The 18,174-nt window shown below is 27.9% G+C and overlaps 1 protein-coding gene across 2 annotated transcripts in view; it reads right to left on the reverse strand.

Moving 5' to 3' along the window:
- LOC121113979 (cell adhesion molecule Dscam2) overlaps positions 1-18,174 on the reverse strand; it is a 186,274-nt gene that overhangs the window by 110,857 nt on the left and 57,243 nt on the right. For both annotated transcript variants that reach the window (XM_040707785.2, XM_040707786.2), the window contains exon 4: positions 5,150-5,317. In XM_040707785.2, coding sequence (XP_040563719.1) covers positions 5,150-5,317 — 168 coding nt within the window. The remainder of the gene's footprint in view (positions 1-5,149; positions 5,318-18,174) is intronic.

Genomic DNA, 18,174 nt, shown 5'->3' on the forward strand with positions numbered 1-18,174 from the left:
TACTACACATAAACTTTTTATTTAATTGCATCATTTCTCCCTTTTTAATTAATGATTAAAAGTACTCATAGAGGACAAAAAAGGCTTAGTAAAATACTCCTGGATTAGGATCCTTCTCCTCTCAAACAATTTATCTTTATCTGCATACCATTTGTATACGAAAAAAAGAAAGAAGATAAACAAATAATGTGAAGAGGATCATAAGTTAGTCATCTCCAAGCAAGAGCTGGGCGGCTTCACATCCATCTTATAAGTAACATCCCCCCAATTTCATCTCCAACAGTCATATCATGCTATAATCCTTCTATTTATTTTTTTGTATTAAAAGATGTATCTGTTCCTTCTGTAAGAGGGGTTCTCCCACATTCATTTTGGGTAATATTGTACATATTATTTAATAACTATGGAAGTAATCTAAGGGAGTGTTTGTGTCTATACATAATGCAAGATAGGGTGGCCCTGTATACATTGGTAAGTCTTTCTTTGCTCTCGACCTCAAATGAATTTGAAGATCCTTTCAGTATGAAATTGACTCTTTCTAAATTTTCTTTAAATAATTATATTACATCCCATATATTTTTGGTTTATTTCATATTACTTGATCATATACAGGTTGACGATTTTAAATTGGAAATATTTAAGGATAGTATATATTTCAATTTATTTCCGTGATGTCCACATTGCGTTTGTATTCGGAAAACATCTTAAGGATTTTCTATTTTTTTCTTCTAGAGCTTTGTCAGCTGAAACTGACGATCACACTCTTATAAATATAGATCTCAAGGCTGCCAAGATATTGAGGTCTAAACTTGATCCAGATTAAAAATTTCCCCCTCTGAAGATATGTTTTCTCAACAAAAGGTTGGAGAAAAGGTAACCAAGGTCATTACAGTTTGCACTTTTTAAATTACCTAAATAAAGAATATACTGAATTGGAAATTTGGGTATACATCAGTCACAACGATTGACTATGATACACTAAAGAACAAACAGGTAAGTAGTAGAGTACGACTTATTCAACAACATTTGTCGTTGTTTTGAGCAGGTAAAACTTAAATTATCATCCAAATTTAGTAAATATTTTTGATCGAAGTTTTATTACTATTTTCCTTTTTTTATTATTCAAAAAGCTGTTATTTGTATTATTGGGAGGATATTATAATAAAAGCATATTTTTTTTTTCAAAAAAATATAAATTATTAAACTTTAGGGCCGAGGAAATACCTTCAAATATTTTTCAAAATGCCTAAAAATATGCAAAATTGCTTTCTTTTGAAAAAAATAAATATTTTGATTACTTAAAAACGCAACATTTTGACAGCTTTAAAATTACCATCACCCTAATGTAGAAACGATATCAGTTCCTTCGTTCTATCTATTGTTGATGATACACTTTATTTTTGAAAAGAAACCTTATGTAAAGATCTAAAATATTAATATAAATGTTAATCGATAAATATACTTTTTCTTCTAATGTGTGATGTAACTTATGACATATTCTGATAATATCATTATCAATTTAATAAGAGATTAATAAAACCTCTTATAAAGATAGAAATATAGTCATATAAAGTAATCAATATATTAGGGAATTAAATTTTTTGTTATTAGTCGTAAAGTACGATTAACATGTTATGTGAAAAAAAAAAAACCATTGGAATTTGGTCATGTACTTTATTATTTTTTTTTTTAAATAGTTATGAATATGGAAACAAAGGTTGTATTTCAATACAATTAAATAAGGATTAGGAATACCAAGGGAATTTTTATTCTCAGATTAAAATATACTTCGTTTGAAAGGCGAGTAAAGTTAGACATTAGTATTTTGTTCAAGAACCGAGACCGAAGTTGTTAGGGCCCAAAAAAAATGACATAATTAAGACTTTAAGAGGTAAATTGTATAAGTTTGCCAGTCCGTAATAGTTTCTCTTTCTTTCTCAAAATTGGAAACAGCGATAGTTGATAGTAAAAGTTCAATTATTGCAATCTTTTAAAAATAAGGAAGTAACTTCGCAAACCCCAAGAATATAGACTTGCGAATGGATTTTTCAATATACTTAAAAGTACTTCGAAGGATAGTATGAAGAAACATATAAGTCCCCCTTGCTCATTTGGTTTGAGGCTGAACAAAAAATTCAAGAAGAGATGACAAATCAAATAATGCACCAAGGTGATTTTAAAAAACATTTAATTCCTCTGATTTCTCATTACACATGGTGGGTAAATTATAGGGCGATTAAAAAATTTCTGCCGACAACTAAATGGTTCAGAAATGGCTGAGAAATTTCTATTTGAAGTTTTCCCCCTTTTACATGTTTCAGACACTTTTAAGAAAGAAGAAAAAATCATTAGCTTACATGAAAATTAGTTAATTTTTTTTTGAGGAAGAAATGCATCGAAATTAAGTGTTGGAATGTTTAAAATACCGTGTTAATGAAGTTTTTATTACCTCTGCAAACGGAGGTTATTTTTTTTTTACTGCTTTGTTTGTTGTACTGTTGGTTTCCATGATTACGGCAAAAGTTACTGATCAATTATAATCTAACTTAGTATGAAGATTATCCATGGTCACAGTAAAAGACCATTAAATTTTAAAAGGTCAAGGTGAAAGGTAGAGATAGCACAAAACGTTTAAAATAAATAATCAACAATAGCTTTAGATCATATTTAGGTATAGATCTCAAATTGGTGTCATTATAGATTTAATAAAGATGCTTCGTATAGCAAAAAAAACAAATCAAATCCAAGGTCAAAGTGGCACAAAAGGTCACAAAGGTCATTAAATTCAAGATTGCACATTTTTGATTTGAGAATAGAGAATAAATTATATTTTATTCAGAACCATAGGCAGAAGTTTGTGTTCTACCACGTGCCCATTCTTGTTTATTATTTTATGAACCATTTATTAATTCTTGCTTCAATAAAATTGAAAACAAATCCATATTTCAGCTTAATATTCTAGAAACAAAATAAAACCTACATTATATACAATTCAAATAAATTCCTTTACCGTTTTTAAAAACTAAATTATTTGTTTAAAGAACCAAACTCTAGGTAAGTTTTGATTACTAAACGTCCTTTATGACACTAATTTACGTTGGAAATGCAACGTAATTCTTTACAGCAAATACTTCCAGACACTCATTTGCTTGTTAATTTATCCTTCATACACTTATAATTGTCATATAATTATAATTTATAAGATATAACATATGTATGCGAGAGATGGTCTCACTCCCTTATCAGAATTCTTATCTTCATAAAAAATCATTAAGCAAAATTGTCACGTAAATATTTTTTACAAACATTCATAATTTGTTGTTGTTACCTCATAATTCGCAATAGCAGGATCATTAATATTTTTTTGCAACAAAAAGTAGACGGTTGGTGCAAAATTCAATTAAATATGATTTTCAGCACTTAGTACTGATTTGGGGGGGGGGGCGGTGAATTAAATTTAAGTATAAAACGTTCAAAAATGAAATCAAACTGATTGTTTGAATATGTTGAATAGATAGAAAATTTTGACGAAATCCTGCATTTTTTTATAGAAACTGTCATTTTATCAAATTAAATTATGCTTTTTGATTGCTTACTAATTTTTTTATTAAAACGCGCTTAAATAAAGTTTTACCTATTTGTATAGTAAATATAAAAACATAAAGATTCTAGCATTATTCTTTTTTTATGTCAATTTGACTATCTTTGTTTTTTATTGGGGGTGGTAGGAGTATTCGGTTTGATAAACTTTTTTTTGTTATATAATCAACCATAAAATAGAAAAAAGTAGTTGTTGTGTTCAAGGTAATTAAAAAATATAAAACAAAGAGAAAGGCAAAAATTTATAAAACATTACAGGACTTTACAATAACTAGAGACATAAATTTACATATAAATTGGCACATATGTTGACGATCACACGTGTTCAAATGTGTTTGCGTAATGAACAATGATTAATAAGAACTTTAGTAGTTGTTTGGATTTATAGAGTGTCTGACTTGATATTGTCAAACCAACAAAAAAATATGTCATGCCTCTATAAAAAAAGAAACTATATTTATAAGCTTTTGAGTTGTAATACTCTCGTTATTCCTATTAATATCCAACATAAAGCAGGCCCTAGCTTTAGGTTCTATATTCAATAATGGAGTTTTGATGAAAGCTCTATCAAAATGAACATTATGGGCAATAATTTAATATACATTTTGTAAAAGCTTAGATACAGAAGATTCTAAAATTTCCTTTACAGACGGCTATATAAAAAAAGTATATTTTTGTAAATCTTTAGCGTGGTAGGCAGGGAAATTTACAATGGTCTCCCGTGTAACAGCCGTGGTACTTTGTCTTCTTGTAAAATATAACAAAAAAGTTGTCTTTAACACGATGAAACTTTTAAAAGTACAAAATGGGGTTGACACAATAAAGAGTGTAGGCTTTAATTTGTACGTCCAGTCTTTACTAATTCTTATAAAAAAAGGGGGGGGGCGAAGGGTCTCCACGTAGAAATTTACCTATGTTTGCCATTGTGTGATCCCTCTTTAAGCGTGACCGGTATTTTCACCTTCAGTAATTTTCCCTCTTAAGATTTTGAGGATATGACGTTTTTTTATGTTTTACTAAAATCGAAAATGTATTCTTGTAGATTACTCTCGGTGAAAGTGTTCGTGGCAAAATTACCGATAACCTGCCTCAACTATTGAAACTTGGAAATCATACAAGTCAAAGTTTATAAAATAATTTGGCCGTTGCTCCAACATGCCCTGTCGTGTGACAGTCGTAGTATGTACAAATTTACCTTTTGTCTAAAACTTATATCGGCAATAATTATAATTAATGTCGTTAGCCAATTTTTTCAAATCATGCAGTTATTATAGAATCATCATTTGGAATTTTTCACAGCTTAACAAGAGCTAATTCGAATTCAAACAATCAACGTTCAGAACACAGATGAGTGGAAAAAATGAAAAATATCGACAGTTGACTTGCTTTTAACTCTGTATATTTCCGATTTGGTGTTAGGGATGAGCTAAAAACAAAAATAATCCTTAACTTTTGAAACTAAAAACGAATACATAACCTAAAATTTCTAAATGTTATTTTTTATATAATTTTTTTTCCAAATAAATAATTTTGTTATTAAATCATCTACCTTCATTATTCTTTAAAAGAGTGGTACCATCCTTTTCCCATTTTTCAACCGACAAAAATTCCAATAGTGGTGACGAATCACCCCGATGTACTTGACAAGACAATAGAGCTGGATTTTCAGGAGCCACAGGTAGACTAAGAACACGGATGTCCAACTTTTCACTCAACACTGCAAATATATAAATATTTATATAGATTTATGTTTGTATATATATATATATATACAAATAAGCTCAAATAACATAAAAATATATATATGGTACGTAAATAGTTCTTTATTAAACATAGTGATAAATAAAGTTCCTATGTAATTTTTTTTTTTGTGAATCAAAAAAAAAAAAAATCTTTACAAAACTGCGACAGACATACATAATTTAACTTTCAATTAATGCAAGCTCTTTATGTGTTCATTTCTTTTTTCTAATTTACATACATATATTATTAAAAAGAGTATGCGGTGATGATAGTGAAAGACTGCTATTAGTTTGTTAAGAACACACATTCTATATATAAATAAAACAAAAGAATAATAATTTTATTAGTATTCAAATAAACATATACTGATCTCACTGCTTTAAACTGCAACTATACATTTATTGAGTAATATTCTTATATTATATATATTATTTGTTCAAACTAAAGTGTTATAGGGAAAGAGTGGACTTTAAAGATTCAGCGTTAAAATAAAATAAAATATATGAAAAGGAAAAGTCCCCAAACTTGCGTAATAAAAAGAGAAAATTTATTATTTGATGTTATATACATTGAATTGATAACTGGTCAATATTAGAATCAATAACAAACGTTATGAGTATTTATGAAATGATGCAAAGATCCTTGATTTGAATACAAGATGACAATTTTGAATACTAACACATTTAAACTTCAACATCTTAGTAATCCTGAAATCAATGTTTATGAAAGTGTGCTCATCAGATTAAGCTGAAAAAAATGTCAAAGTAAAAATACAAAATCCTTTAGATTTTCTTCAAATATGAATGCCATGCGGCCGTTATTGTGTACCTCCGTATCGGGTGCACGCCCAAAGATGCAAATAATTCCATAGATAATGATGTTAGATAGCTTAAATTGATGTTGAAAGGTCTGATGTCGCAGTTAAATTTTAAATTGGTGCGGGTTGTCCAGGTTGGTTAATTTGAAGGAGAATGATTCCGGAAAAACCAACAGTTTTAAGACATTTATGTTTTGGGCAGATGGAATGTTGCCTCCTAGCTTGCTGGATCAGATCCCTTTGGACTACTATGTGTAGGGTGTCTTAGAGAGATAGTCCTACAAACATGCATATAATAGTTTTGAATTATTGTAGGTTTTTCTTGAGGCAAAAGCCAACATGGACAAGGAGTTCTTCATCAAGGCTTGTGCCAGGTTCAGGGGCAAGTTTGAGTTTAACAGCCACACCTTGTATATTAATTTAAAAATCGAAATCATTTTAATATGCTATATAAGTTGATGACATATAGAACCAATCAAGAACCAACTCATGAAAACAGTTGACATGAAAATACATATGATTTTTGCTTATTTTTTTAAAAGTTAGTTGTGAAAATTTAAAATATGGGTAAAAGGGTGCTTATACAAGTTGAGTCATAAAATGTATGATTTGTTTTTTATCATATACTACCCAATAATTCTTAATTTTATAAATCAATATTTCTTTCAGTGAGCCATCTGTTTTTTTATATCCAAAATAAAGTTTTGTATCATAATGGACTAAAGTGTAGACATTTCAACAATTCACCTTGATTAAAGAATATGAAAAAAGATGCAATATTTAGTAAATGACAAAAAAACTTGACAAATTCCATGGAGTGACAAAGCTAATTTGTACATTACGTATATGGACTCCCAATGAAAATTCCGAGGTCATATAGAGTAATTGTAGTATTATACTATTTACATATGTAAAACTCTATTTCACCAATTAAAGGGTCATAAAAAAAAAATAAGACAAAGGATGCAATATTTCGTAAATGACAAAAAAACTTGACCAAGTCCATGGATCAATGAGGCTCATATATATGTAAAATACGTATACATTATAAATATGGACATCAATCGCCATTTCTTACTCGTATGGTATAACTATAAATCTATATTATTTACTTATACTTATCCAGTACAACTCTATCTCAGAAGTTAGAGAAACATTAAGAAAACTTTGATAGTGAATTAGTCTTATCTGAAATAATATCCAAATTTATAAAAAAATTCTCAGATACAGATACCGTATAGAAGTTGAATATTTTGCTTTATAAAGGGTTTTTAATAGAGACGGTCACATTTTACGTTGATAGGTTTCGAAAACGACGTCATAATTGTTATTGTTTCTTTAACAGCTGTGCTCAGAAATAATTGTCGTTCCATTATGGAGCAGTACACACTCGAGCAACGCTTGCAAATTATTAAAATATATTACAAAAGTGGTGAGTCTTTGATCCAAACTTTAAGATCGTGAATGCCAATTTATGTTCAACGTAATCGACCTGCAAAATCAACAATTCAACGTTTGATGAAAAAATTTGAGTATACATACAAGCTACATAATGTTCCTGTGCCAGTGAGACAAAGAAATGCACAAAGAGTAAAAAATATTGCTGCCGCAGGTGTATCAATTCAAGATGACCCAAGTTTGTCTCTTACGCGCCGTTCTCAATCGTTGGGCATCTCTGTGACATCGTTGTGGCGAATTTTGCGAAAAGGTCTTGGCCTACTCCCCTATAAGATCAAGTTCACACAAGAACTTAAGGCACTTGACCCCTTCAAACGTCGGGAATTCGTAAAATGGGCTGAAGGAAAATTCGATAATGATCCTGATTTTCTACGGAAAATCATCTTCAGCGATGAGGCACATTTTTGACTCAATGGCTTTGTTAACAAGCAAAATATGCGCTATTGGGCCGGAAAACACCCACATGAGATTCATGAGGCGCCAAATACATTCCCAAAAAATTACTGTTTGGTTTGGATTGCATGCTGGCGGTGTCATTGGCCGTACTTTTTCGTCAACGATGACAATCGCCGCGTTACTGTGAATGGAAATCGTTACCGTGCCATGATAACCGATTTTGTTTTGGCCTGAATTGAAAGATGTGGACTTGGACGATATGTGGTTTTAACAAGACGTTGCACTTCACACACAGCAAATGTTACAATCGATTTATTGAAGAGGAAGTTTGGTGTGGGTCTTATCTCCAGAAATGGACCAGTCAATTGGCCGCCTCGCTCGTGCGATTTAACGCCTCTAGACTATTTTTTTTTGGTGGGGGGTCACTTGAAAGCCCTGGTCTACACCAAGAATCAGTTGACGTTAAATGAGCTCAGGACAAATATTCAACGCAAAATTGCTGCAGTTTCAGTCAATTTATGGGGATAAGTAGTCGAAAATTGGGTTCAACGATTGGACTTCGTAAAACGTGTACCTGGTGGTCATTCAAACAACTTTGAATTTCATTGATAAATTTACTTGAATGTATTTTAACGACAAATAAAGAAATTGTCGATATCTCAAACTGTTTTCGTTTTATTTAAAAAAAAAAAAAGATGTGAGCGCTGTTAATGAAAAAACCTTTACATCAGATTTCCAATATAGATCCAATATGTCAGTCTACATCTATTATGCATAAATATTTGTGTACATTACAAATAAAGTCTGTGGTAAATAAATAGTCAGATACTTGATCACACCAACCATTTTAATATTAATAAGGCAAAAATATAAAGAAATACTTTATTAAGCATTGTAAAAGCCCCATAAGAAAAAGCTCTTTTTATGCTAAATCTTTCCTCTGTGTGTTCTTAAAACAGACAACACCACCTAACCGTTGAGTTATTTATGTTTACTGATAGTTTTTTCTTATCAAATTTATTATATTATGCTGGTAAAACTATGTATGCAAATACATAGGTACTTAAATTTTGAAGTGGGTTTTCGTTTGTTTTCAATTAAATGACTTATTCAATTGTTTTATAAATGCTTTATTTTTTTATTAATAATGCAAAATGTTTTGTTTATCATTTTTGCACAATAAAATGTCATGATTTTTACAGAATTGGTTTTAAGCAATTTATAATTTTATTAAAAGTTTGTTACTTCAAATACATAAAATAAATCAAAAACAATAATTTAAATAAAAATAGATATGAGCATAAGAATGTCCTGTTTTCGAGAACATTTTTTGACTGCCCTATGTTGTTTTATACTGAAGGCCATGAGAAAGACACTATTTTTAAATTTCAAATTGATCATGCCATTTTTGGCATATGTCAAAGGTACAAAAAGCATATTGTACTTTGACTTCAATATTCTTAAGTGTTTTTGAAGTGTTCAAATTAAATTATGTTTAAAAAGTGTCAAAATATTTGATGTTTCAAATGGTTTTAAAATATAAAAAGGTATTAACTGTTTTCTCTCTTTTATCGAATTAATGGTATATTTACTTAAATCAATAAAAAAAGGACAAATACTTGCATTAAACCCAGCTTGTAAGCCTTTTTTTTTTTAATGTACTATTTATTTTCCGGTATATTAACAGCTGTACAACAATAAAAGTACAATATTTTGGTCTAATGTTTTAAAATTGAGATGTTAGATGACGTCTAAAAATAGCTAATTTGGACTTAAATATCCCATTTTTTTCATACGTCAAGTCAAAAAAATATTACAAAATATGTTAAATTCCGACAAAAAACATTTTTTTGATACTTTAAAGCAGAAAAAAGTCGTAATATCAAATATATTTCAATAAGTTTGACCACGTGTTTTAAATGAGAACTATCCGCTTTTAAATTCAATTAGTATTAAATTCTTGTTATTTAAATGAATAAAATTTGTGTTGAAAAATAAAATGATGTGACAAAATATCTTTACAGATCATTAACCAACACATGCCTACAAATCTTGTCATTTTCCTTTACAAAATATAAGTATGCTATAAAAAACTTTATGGGAAAACTTCCAGCCTGTATCTATTGCAAAATAGCGTCCTTATCTAAACGATACATTGAATTAACTATAATATCTTTAGATGCTGAATTTTTTTTCTTCAATTTATTACAGCCATATGTACATTGGTTATTTGCTATTGTTTGCAAAAAGAATATTCTGTCTTATGATTTAGAACCAATGCAAAAACTGCATCTCCCTCAACACCCTTTAAAATAATTTATTGATAAGTTTGTAATATGAACATAAGATTTATTTACAATCTCACAGATAAGCAATAAACAAACTCCTCTTGTTTTTTTTCTTCTTAAGTAGTCACAAAGCTACTTTTACCATAAATAACTCAAACTTACTAGAAACAAAAAATAAAACTTCTTTATAAATTAGTAGACATACTTAAAATATTTACGTTAAATGTTTATGAAACATTTGTTTGCCTCTGTATCAGTCCAGAGGTTATAAGTATGTAGAGTTGTAAATCATATTACCTGATGGTGTGCTAAAAAAGAAAAGAAATTGAAATAACAACATATGAATAATGTTAGCAAGAAAAGCAGCTTAGCTATACTGCATTTTATTGGATTAGCTACTAGCAGCTATGAGAAAATCCTGCATCCTGTACGACAAATATATTTACATATTTACTTCAATGTAGATTGTCGATCCTCAATACTACTTTAGAGTAAAAAAAAAGACTTCCACCTCCAACAAATCCGCACTACTTCCCTCCGACTTTCATGAACAAACGTACTAATCATTACTTTAAACTTAGTTGTTCTCTCTTCAAGAATAGGGTTACCAACTTTGACTATTAAAATAAACACTATTCAATTTGCAAACTATGAAAATCAAACGGGGTTAAAGTAATTTCTTTACAACCCTATATGTGTTGAAAATATACATATCATTATTTTTTTATAATTTTTATAATAGTACATTTGTTGAATATTAATTTTAAAAGTCGGAAATCAATGATTATTTTTTTCCCGACTCGTTACGTCCATATAAAATACATCAATTAAATCTTCCTTATTCTTCCAAATACTTCATTATTAATAAGATCAGAAAGTAAATTGTGCATTTAGGGCCAATCTAAAAATTTCAAAAAAAACAATTTTTCAAAGTGTTTTTGATGCACTTTGATGAGCTTAATATGATTCTCTTGATCCCGATTCAAGTTATTATGTGTGTTATAATTATTACCTTTGATCGTTTCCTAAACAGCTGTATATAACATGATTGATCTTCACGTATTTACTTACGACGTAAATTATAATATAACTTTGAGGTATCAATTTTGTAAACAATTAGCTTTGTTAATTCATAAATTAAATAACTTGATTTGGTTAAACCACAATCCCTTAGAATTGATTACATTGATACCCACTTATAAAACACAATAAATTAAAAGTATTTTCAGCCAAAAAAAAATATTTTCTAACACTTATATGGTAGAGGTTTCATATTTGGTACCATTACATATTTAAAGTCCATTTTTCCTTAGTTATTATTATTTAACTTTTATTTATTTTTTCCACACAATTTTTTAATCATACAAAATGGTAAACTTTCATAATTTTTGATTTTTTTTTATGAAATAGGCATATATACATAAATAAATATAATTATTTAAATTAATATGATTAGTGCTTTTCATTTAGTATCTGAGGAAAAATAAATCACATCTTATCCAACAATTCCAAATTTTATTTTTAGTCATTTTTGACAGTTTAGACATTTATAATATTCAAAAAATTACATCAATTCTAGTGTATAGGTATTTGGCTAATTTAAATTGGAAATCAGAAAACCTAATAATATGATATTGATAATTGAAACATAATATATGTAATTATTAAACCTCTAATACTTTTCACGAATCTGAGGAAACATAACTATAAAATGAAATGCTGTTTTTTTTCCAAGTGTTTTTTTCTCCTTCTTCAACGTAAATTCCTGATTTATCATTTATTCTATGTATCTAGTTTTTTCTGATTCATTCTCAAATATTGTAAAAGTAATTTATGATCTTTTTTGGTTTTTTCTCTATCTGATAGAAGTTTTCTAAAAAACTAATGAAATCATTATATTATAATTGACATTGGTTGTAAAAAAAAATTAGAAATTTAGCGAAAGAGGAAATAAAAATACAGACTACGGAGGTAATGACCACACCAACCTATTCAAATATGAATATCTTATTTTTTATTCACAAATTCGTCATAAAATGGTGAAATTTGGTTGGCTTAAAAATATTATCAAAGTAAAAGTTAATGGCAGTAAAATTTTATGGTTCAAGCAGAAATAATATCAATTGATTTCATTAATGTGTCAAAAGTACTAAATTCAAAGTAATTGCAAATATCATGTTTATATTTGCTCAAACTTTTTGTCCAAAAATAGATGAGATATAAAGTTGAAAAATCTTCAAACTGTTTATCAATGCACATATCTGGAATATCTTGTAATGGAGCAATTCTTGTAATAATTGTCATAATATGGCTTTTTGTATTGGAGTAAGGTAAAAACAAAATAAAAGCTCTCTGGTTTGGCTTTGAAGGAAAAGTAATAAAGGATTAGGGGTACTTTATCTAATAGCTTATAAAAATGACAGGTATTCATATTTATTCTTATAATAATTGGTTGTTTGATGTTTATGCTTCAAAATTAGTGTTGTATCGACTTGAGTCAAGTAATTAAGCCACAACTTAACTCGATACATTAAAAAAGACGAAACAAATATTACCACTCAACTAAACCTTTTAAAACTAAATGCTTTTGTCTAAATGAAACTAAAATTATTTACGGGTCATTCCATATCAAATCAACGAAATAAATAAAAAATGTCACCCAACCCCACAGATTTAGATGATTTTTGACACAGAAGATCAAATTTATGAGCAGATTAAGTGTGCCAATTTTCACATCATAATTCTGAGATAAAGATGCTCGTCTTAGACAAAAATTTACAGTATTGCTTTAAATTTTTTTTTTATTGGACGCTACTTTTTCTTGTATATTTTTTGATCCAAAAGATCTAACCTCTTGAAATACTTGGTAATTAACTATTTTGAAGTAGGATGATTCCAAAAGTGAAGTCGAAATTAGAATAAATGACCTCAATTTTGATTTTTAAAAAAATCTGAAATACACTGGAATGTAGTTGATCTACAATAATAAAAAAAATCCCAACTTTTATAAATATAAAACATTGCCAACATGTTTTACATAAATAGGGGGACCACTGCGTCAAAAACCGTGTTGGCTTTTTTATCAAAGCTCCCAGGGTGGGATTTAAAGTTAAGTTACTTTTCTCCAGAAATTTGGTGAATTTTACTTATGTTTTTGTATTTTAAACTTATTTAATGATTTATAGGGCCAGAATTTTTTTTTGATTATTCCAGAGTAATTCATAATAAAGATTCGAAGTTCTCAAATTTAAAAAAAAATATAAGAATTTTATAGTATATTACTTATTTATAAAGTTGGGCATAATGTTAAAATCGCTAGTTCATTCTTTTTTGAGACTTGGAACTGTCGTCTTTTCGGGCTTGCTTCTGTTGTTATCACAATAGCGTCGATAGTATATTTTAAGGGGTTTTATAAAATAATTGATTTTTTTTCATGGTCAAAAGTTGGTTCTAATCCTGTAAAGATGATACTAAAAAAATTCTTGGAAACAAGATTTGAGTCTAGACAAAAAAAAATTAACTTTTGTTTAGGTGTGTAATTGTTTGAGTCGACACAACACTATTCAAAATAGTTGTGTATTGATAAAGTTACAACTAACTCCAGATATAATGAAATCCTTTCTCATTTCTATGTAAACTCTTTGAATGCTGAAAATCAATCAATAAATAAATAAAGTTATATGGGTTTATAAATTAATACTTTTCCAATAAAGAATAAGAATTTATTTCACTAGGATAACTTTTCATGAAAGGAAATTCATATTAATAAGGCGTGTCTTAGACAGCATTGCCTTCTGACACTCGATATTTATTATTAATCTTCATTACGTATTGCCTTTAGAGTAATGTATTTATATTTTTTCAATAAAGAAGTATTATTGACTGTTTAGCTTGTCTAGATATAGAAACAATATACATATACTACAAATAATGCTATAAAAGAAAAAATTAAGAAAATGATTAAAGTGAGTATTTTTTTATGTTCATGCCCTTCAATGGTAAACACACATGTTCAAGTAATTTTGTAATAATATAAGTAATCTACTGCAATTTAATTTAATAGGTTAATTATATCTAGGCTTTTATTCATCTTGATGGTTACTTTAATTTAAAATAACAAAAACAATAATTTACTCAAAATGAATTATACCAAAAAATGCCTAAATTAAATAAAAAACTTTTGAATATATTAAAACTGTTTTTGTATACAACAAAACGAACCCTTTCACCTGAGGAATTTTCTTGCAAACAATAAAACTTTCCCTTCCAACTCCGCAAGATATTCCTATTCAGATAACAGAATACTTTTAAAAAAAAAATTATCTAGCCATTTATTCTTCTAAACATAATATTGAATCATAAGAATTGACAAAATTTTGTATTACGGTTGAACACACTTAAGAAGAAAACATAACATAAAAAAAAAACAATAATTAATATTCAATATATGAAATAATTACATGCCCCTCCCTTCCCCTCTTCAATATACATACCCGTAACATATAAAAACTGGTAGATCTGATAGGCAAGCAACCACGCGACAAAATACTTAATCATTTTTTCTCGTGACATATTTAATATTTCCGTTCCTTAGCCACAAATAATGATCTGGTGTTAAACAAAAAGTATAAATTCGTACGGTTTGTCTGAATGGATTTATTAGAACAGGATTTATTCCAGAAAACCCAACATTATTAAAACCCTTGCAAAATTGCCAAAAACTAATGACCAATCAACTAAACATCCACAACTATAATATATGTTAGCAGTTAAATTCAACATCTTTTGGCATTTAATAAATATCCCTTAAAAACCTATTAAGGAAAAGTTTTTTGAAGAGAACAAAAAAAGGACAAAATAACTACCAAAGTTTGGGTTATTCAGTGTATGGAGGTCACTTATTTGATATGATTTTTTATAACTTTAACTTTAAATGTGTACAATCATCATACAACAAAAATGAAACATTTCCAATTTATTAAACTTCTATTATTATCTTTTGAAAAAAGGAAATATTGTTGTCGCACCCTCTAAAATAAATTTGCTCCTCGCACGCTAAAAAAATCCACATTTTCACATCTTTAGTTATAAGATATGTGTATCTATCTACCTATATATACATCAATATTTGTATTTTTATTCTATTTTATATAACTCTCATCTTACACAACATTAATAAGTAAATAAGTATTTTTTTTCAAAAAGCTTAATGTGGATCTTTATTGACGTCATTTGTCTTAATAAATGTTCTTACTTAAAAGGATTAAATAATTTTGGGGGGAAAAAATAGATGGGGGGGAGTATAAATACATACATATAAAATAATCATATGCTAATCAAAATTCGAATTATTTAAAAGATAAAAATGGAAGAAGATGCATTCTACTAAATATATACATATTAGAAAATAATCAACTTCTAATTTAATCAGCTTAAATGCATTAAACTATTTGTCTTTTTATAATTCTAGGAATAGGTATTATGTACATTATTATATAACAAAACAGTGCCTAAGGGAGAGATAATATAAACAAACCTATTTTGAGTCAATACATATTATGGCATGGTCATTAATTGTAACTGACTTTAACTATATATCTATAAAAAAACTAGCAACACTTTTCTTTAAATAAATATATATTATATTTTGTCCTTAAATTTAATCAAATATAAATTATGGAAACAAATTTGCTAAATTGGAGATTCATTTCAAAATTAATTTAAACACAAAGAGTTAACTTTATATAAGTATATTATAGTAAAACCTTTGTATCTCTATGCAGAGTTGATTACATCACATTTCAAAAAGCAGATGGGAAGAGTTAAATGAAATTATTTAAAGAAAGAGTATGAATTAATGGTGGGTGACCTAATTTTGACATAATTTAAAGTTATTACTAAGTTGTTATATGAGTAAAGATAATCAATTGACATTTAAGAGCACCTAAGTATGTAATTTGTGGTAGAAAATATAAATGAAATAACCTTCATCTGAATCATATTACTCTTAATTATATAATATAAGGTGCGTACAAGTTGGAGCACAGAAATCTGACGAATAATTTTAAATGAAGAATTACTATTACTGTTGATAAGGATAATTGTGTATGTGTGTTTGGATTTGGACAACAATGGCTAATTAATAAGTATAATTTAGTGCATTATATAGTTAATTTTCCCACATAAATGTTACTCGTAAATATTTAATAAATATGTCATTTTTATAGATCAAAATAAAATAATAACATTAATTAATAATGGATTATCAAAATGACTCATATTGTAATTAGATAAGACAATATAAGGCGAAAGAATTGGAACAAGTACAATTTGTTGATAAAAGTTTCAACTTGCACACAACATATATATATATATACAAACTAAAAGTTTAACAGATTGAAACTAATTTTGTATTATTTTAAAGCTAAATAAATCCTTGTTATCTTTAATTTCAGATAAAAATTGTATTAAACAAAAAAAATAAATTGTACACTGATCATATCGATTAACTTTTCTCCTAAAAATCAAAGGGTAAAGGGCCCCAAGTTAAAATCTTTTTAGCCAATTACAGATACAATTATGATCTGTTGGTCTATTCTGTATATTTAGTAAGGAGAAATATTAATATGTGTATAGTTTAACAAAAAATAATTCAAGTTTTGTAGATCAAAGATAAGAACTAAAGCTACACCGATATAGATTGTTTGAAAATAATGCCAATATTTAGTATTTGGTGTAGGAAAAATGCCAATAATCGATTAATCGCTCTATTCTTATATGCATTTTTTATACATGGAAAACTGTTAAATTACTTTTTATTGCTAAATTTATCAGTTTAGTAAATAGTATATTTTCTCAACAATATGTATACATCAGTAGACAAGTAGATTTTAATAATGGTGAAATAAATTAATGTTTAATCCAAGAGAAAATTTAGGAATTTACAAAAAAAATGGTTTTTTATTTTTGTAAAAAACTCCATTGAGGTTATGAAGGGGTTAGTATGGAATTGTTCATAGTTTAACAAGAAACAATTCAAATTTTGTAGATCAACTATAACAACAATAATAAGGGGGGAGAGTGAATATATTAATAGCCTACAAAAAATTATAATTGAATACATATTATAGGTCCATTTTAGTACTACGAAAATAGAACCCTCCATGTACTCATAAGAAATAAATTACATATTTAATGCCTACAATTTTAATTATAGACAAACAAGTCTTTCTTTATTGTCATTGTATTTTTTTAAAAACCAACTTTCTCATTCCCATCAATGTCTCTTAAGATGTTTTCTCTCTTCTCTTTTTCTTCATATTGCCTCATCATCTTGTGTAAGCTTTAGATTCTTCTCTCTTTTTTTTTTTTACTTACATACTACTTAAAAATACATTATTAATATATATGTAAGTCATCAAACACTAATTATTTATGTATGTATATATGATAGTTTGAGGCTTTATAAATACATATGCAGCGTAAATATTGAAACCCACTCACTCTCCTACTTGATTGGGTTCACAACAATGAGACAAAAAAGGAACAAAAATTCAGAGTGGGGATGTCAATCCTAAGCCTTTTTTAGCGTATGTGTTTTGTTGTTGGTAATCTGAACAGTGTTTTTTTTTAATGTTGTCATAATTATTTTATTATTCTAAAGTAGAGAGTATTTAAGGATAGACTGTAACCTAGGTGATTATGAATAATGGAATTGTTATTAGTGTAGTCCCTGCTAGACCCAGAGTAGAATTGAGAACCAAAAATGGAATAATATATGTCAATGTCCTTGCTGGATACAAAAAAAGACTTGCTTTTATTTATTTATCCTCAGAACAGCTATGAGATGAAAGAAATGCACAAAAATCCTAC

The sequence above is a fragment of the Lepeophtheirus salmonis genome, chromosome 3 (assembly GCF_016086655.4).
Source record: "Lepeophtheirus salmonis chromosome 3, UVic_Lsal_1.4, whole genome shotgun sequence".
Taxonomy (NCBI): Eukaryota; Metazoa; Arthropoda; class Copepoda; order Siphonostomatoida; family Caligidae; genus Lepeophtheirus; species Lepeophtheirus salmonis.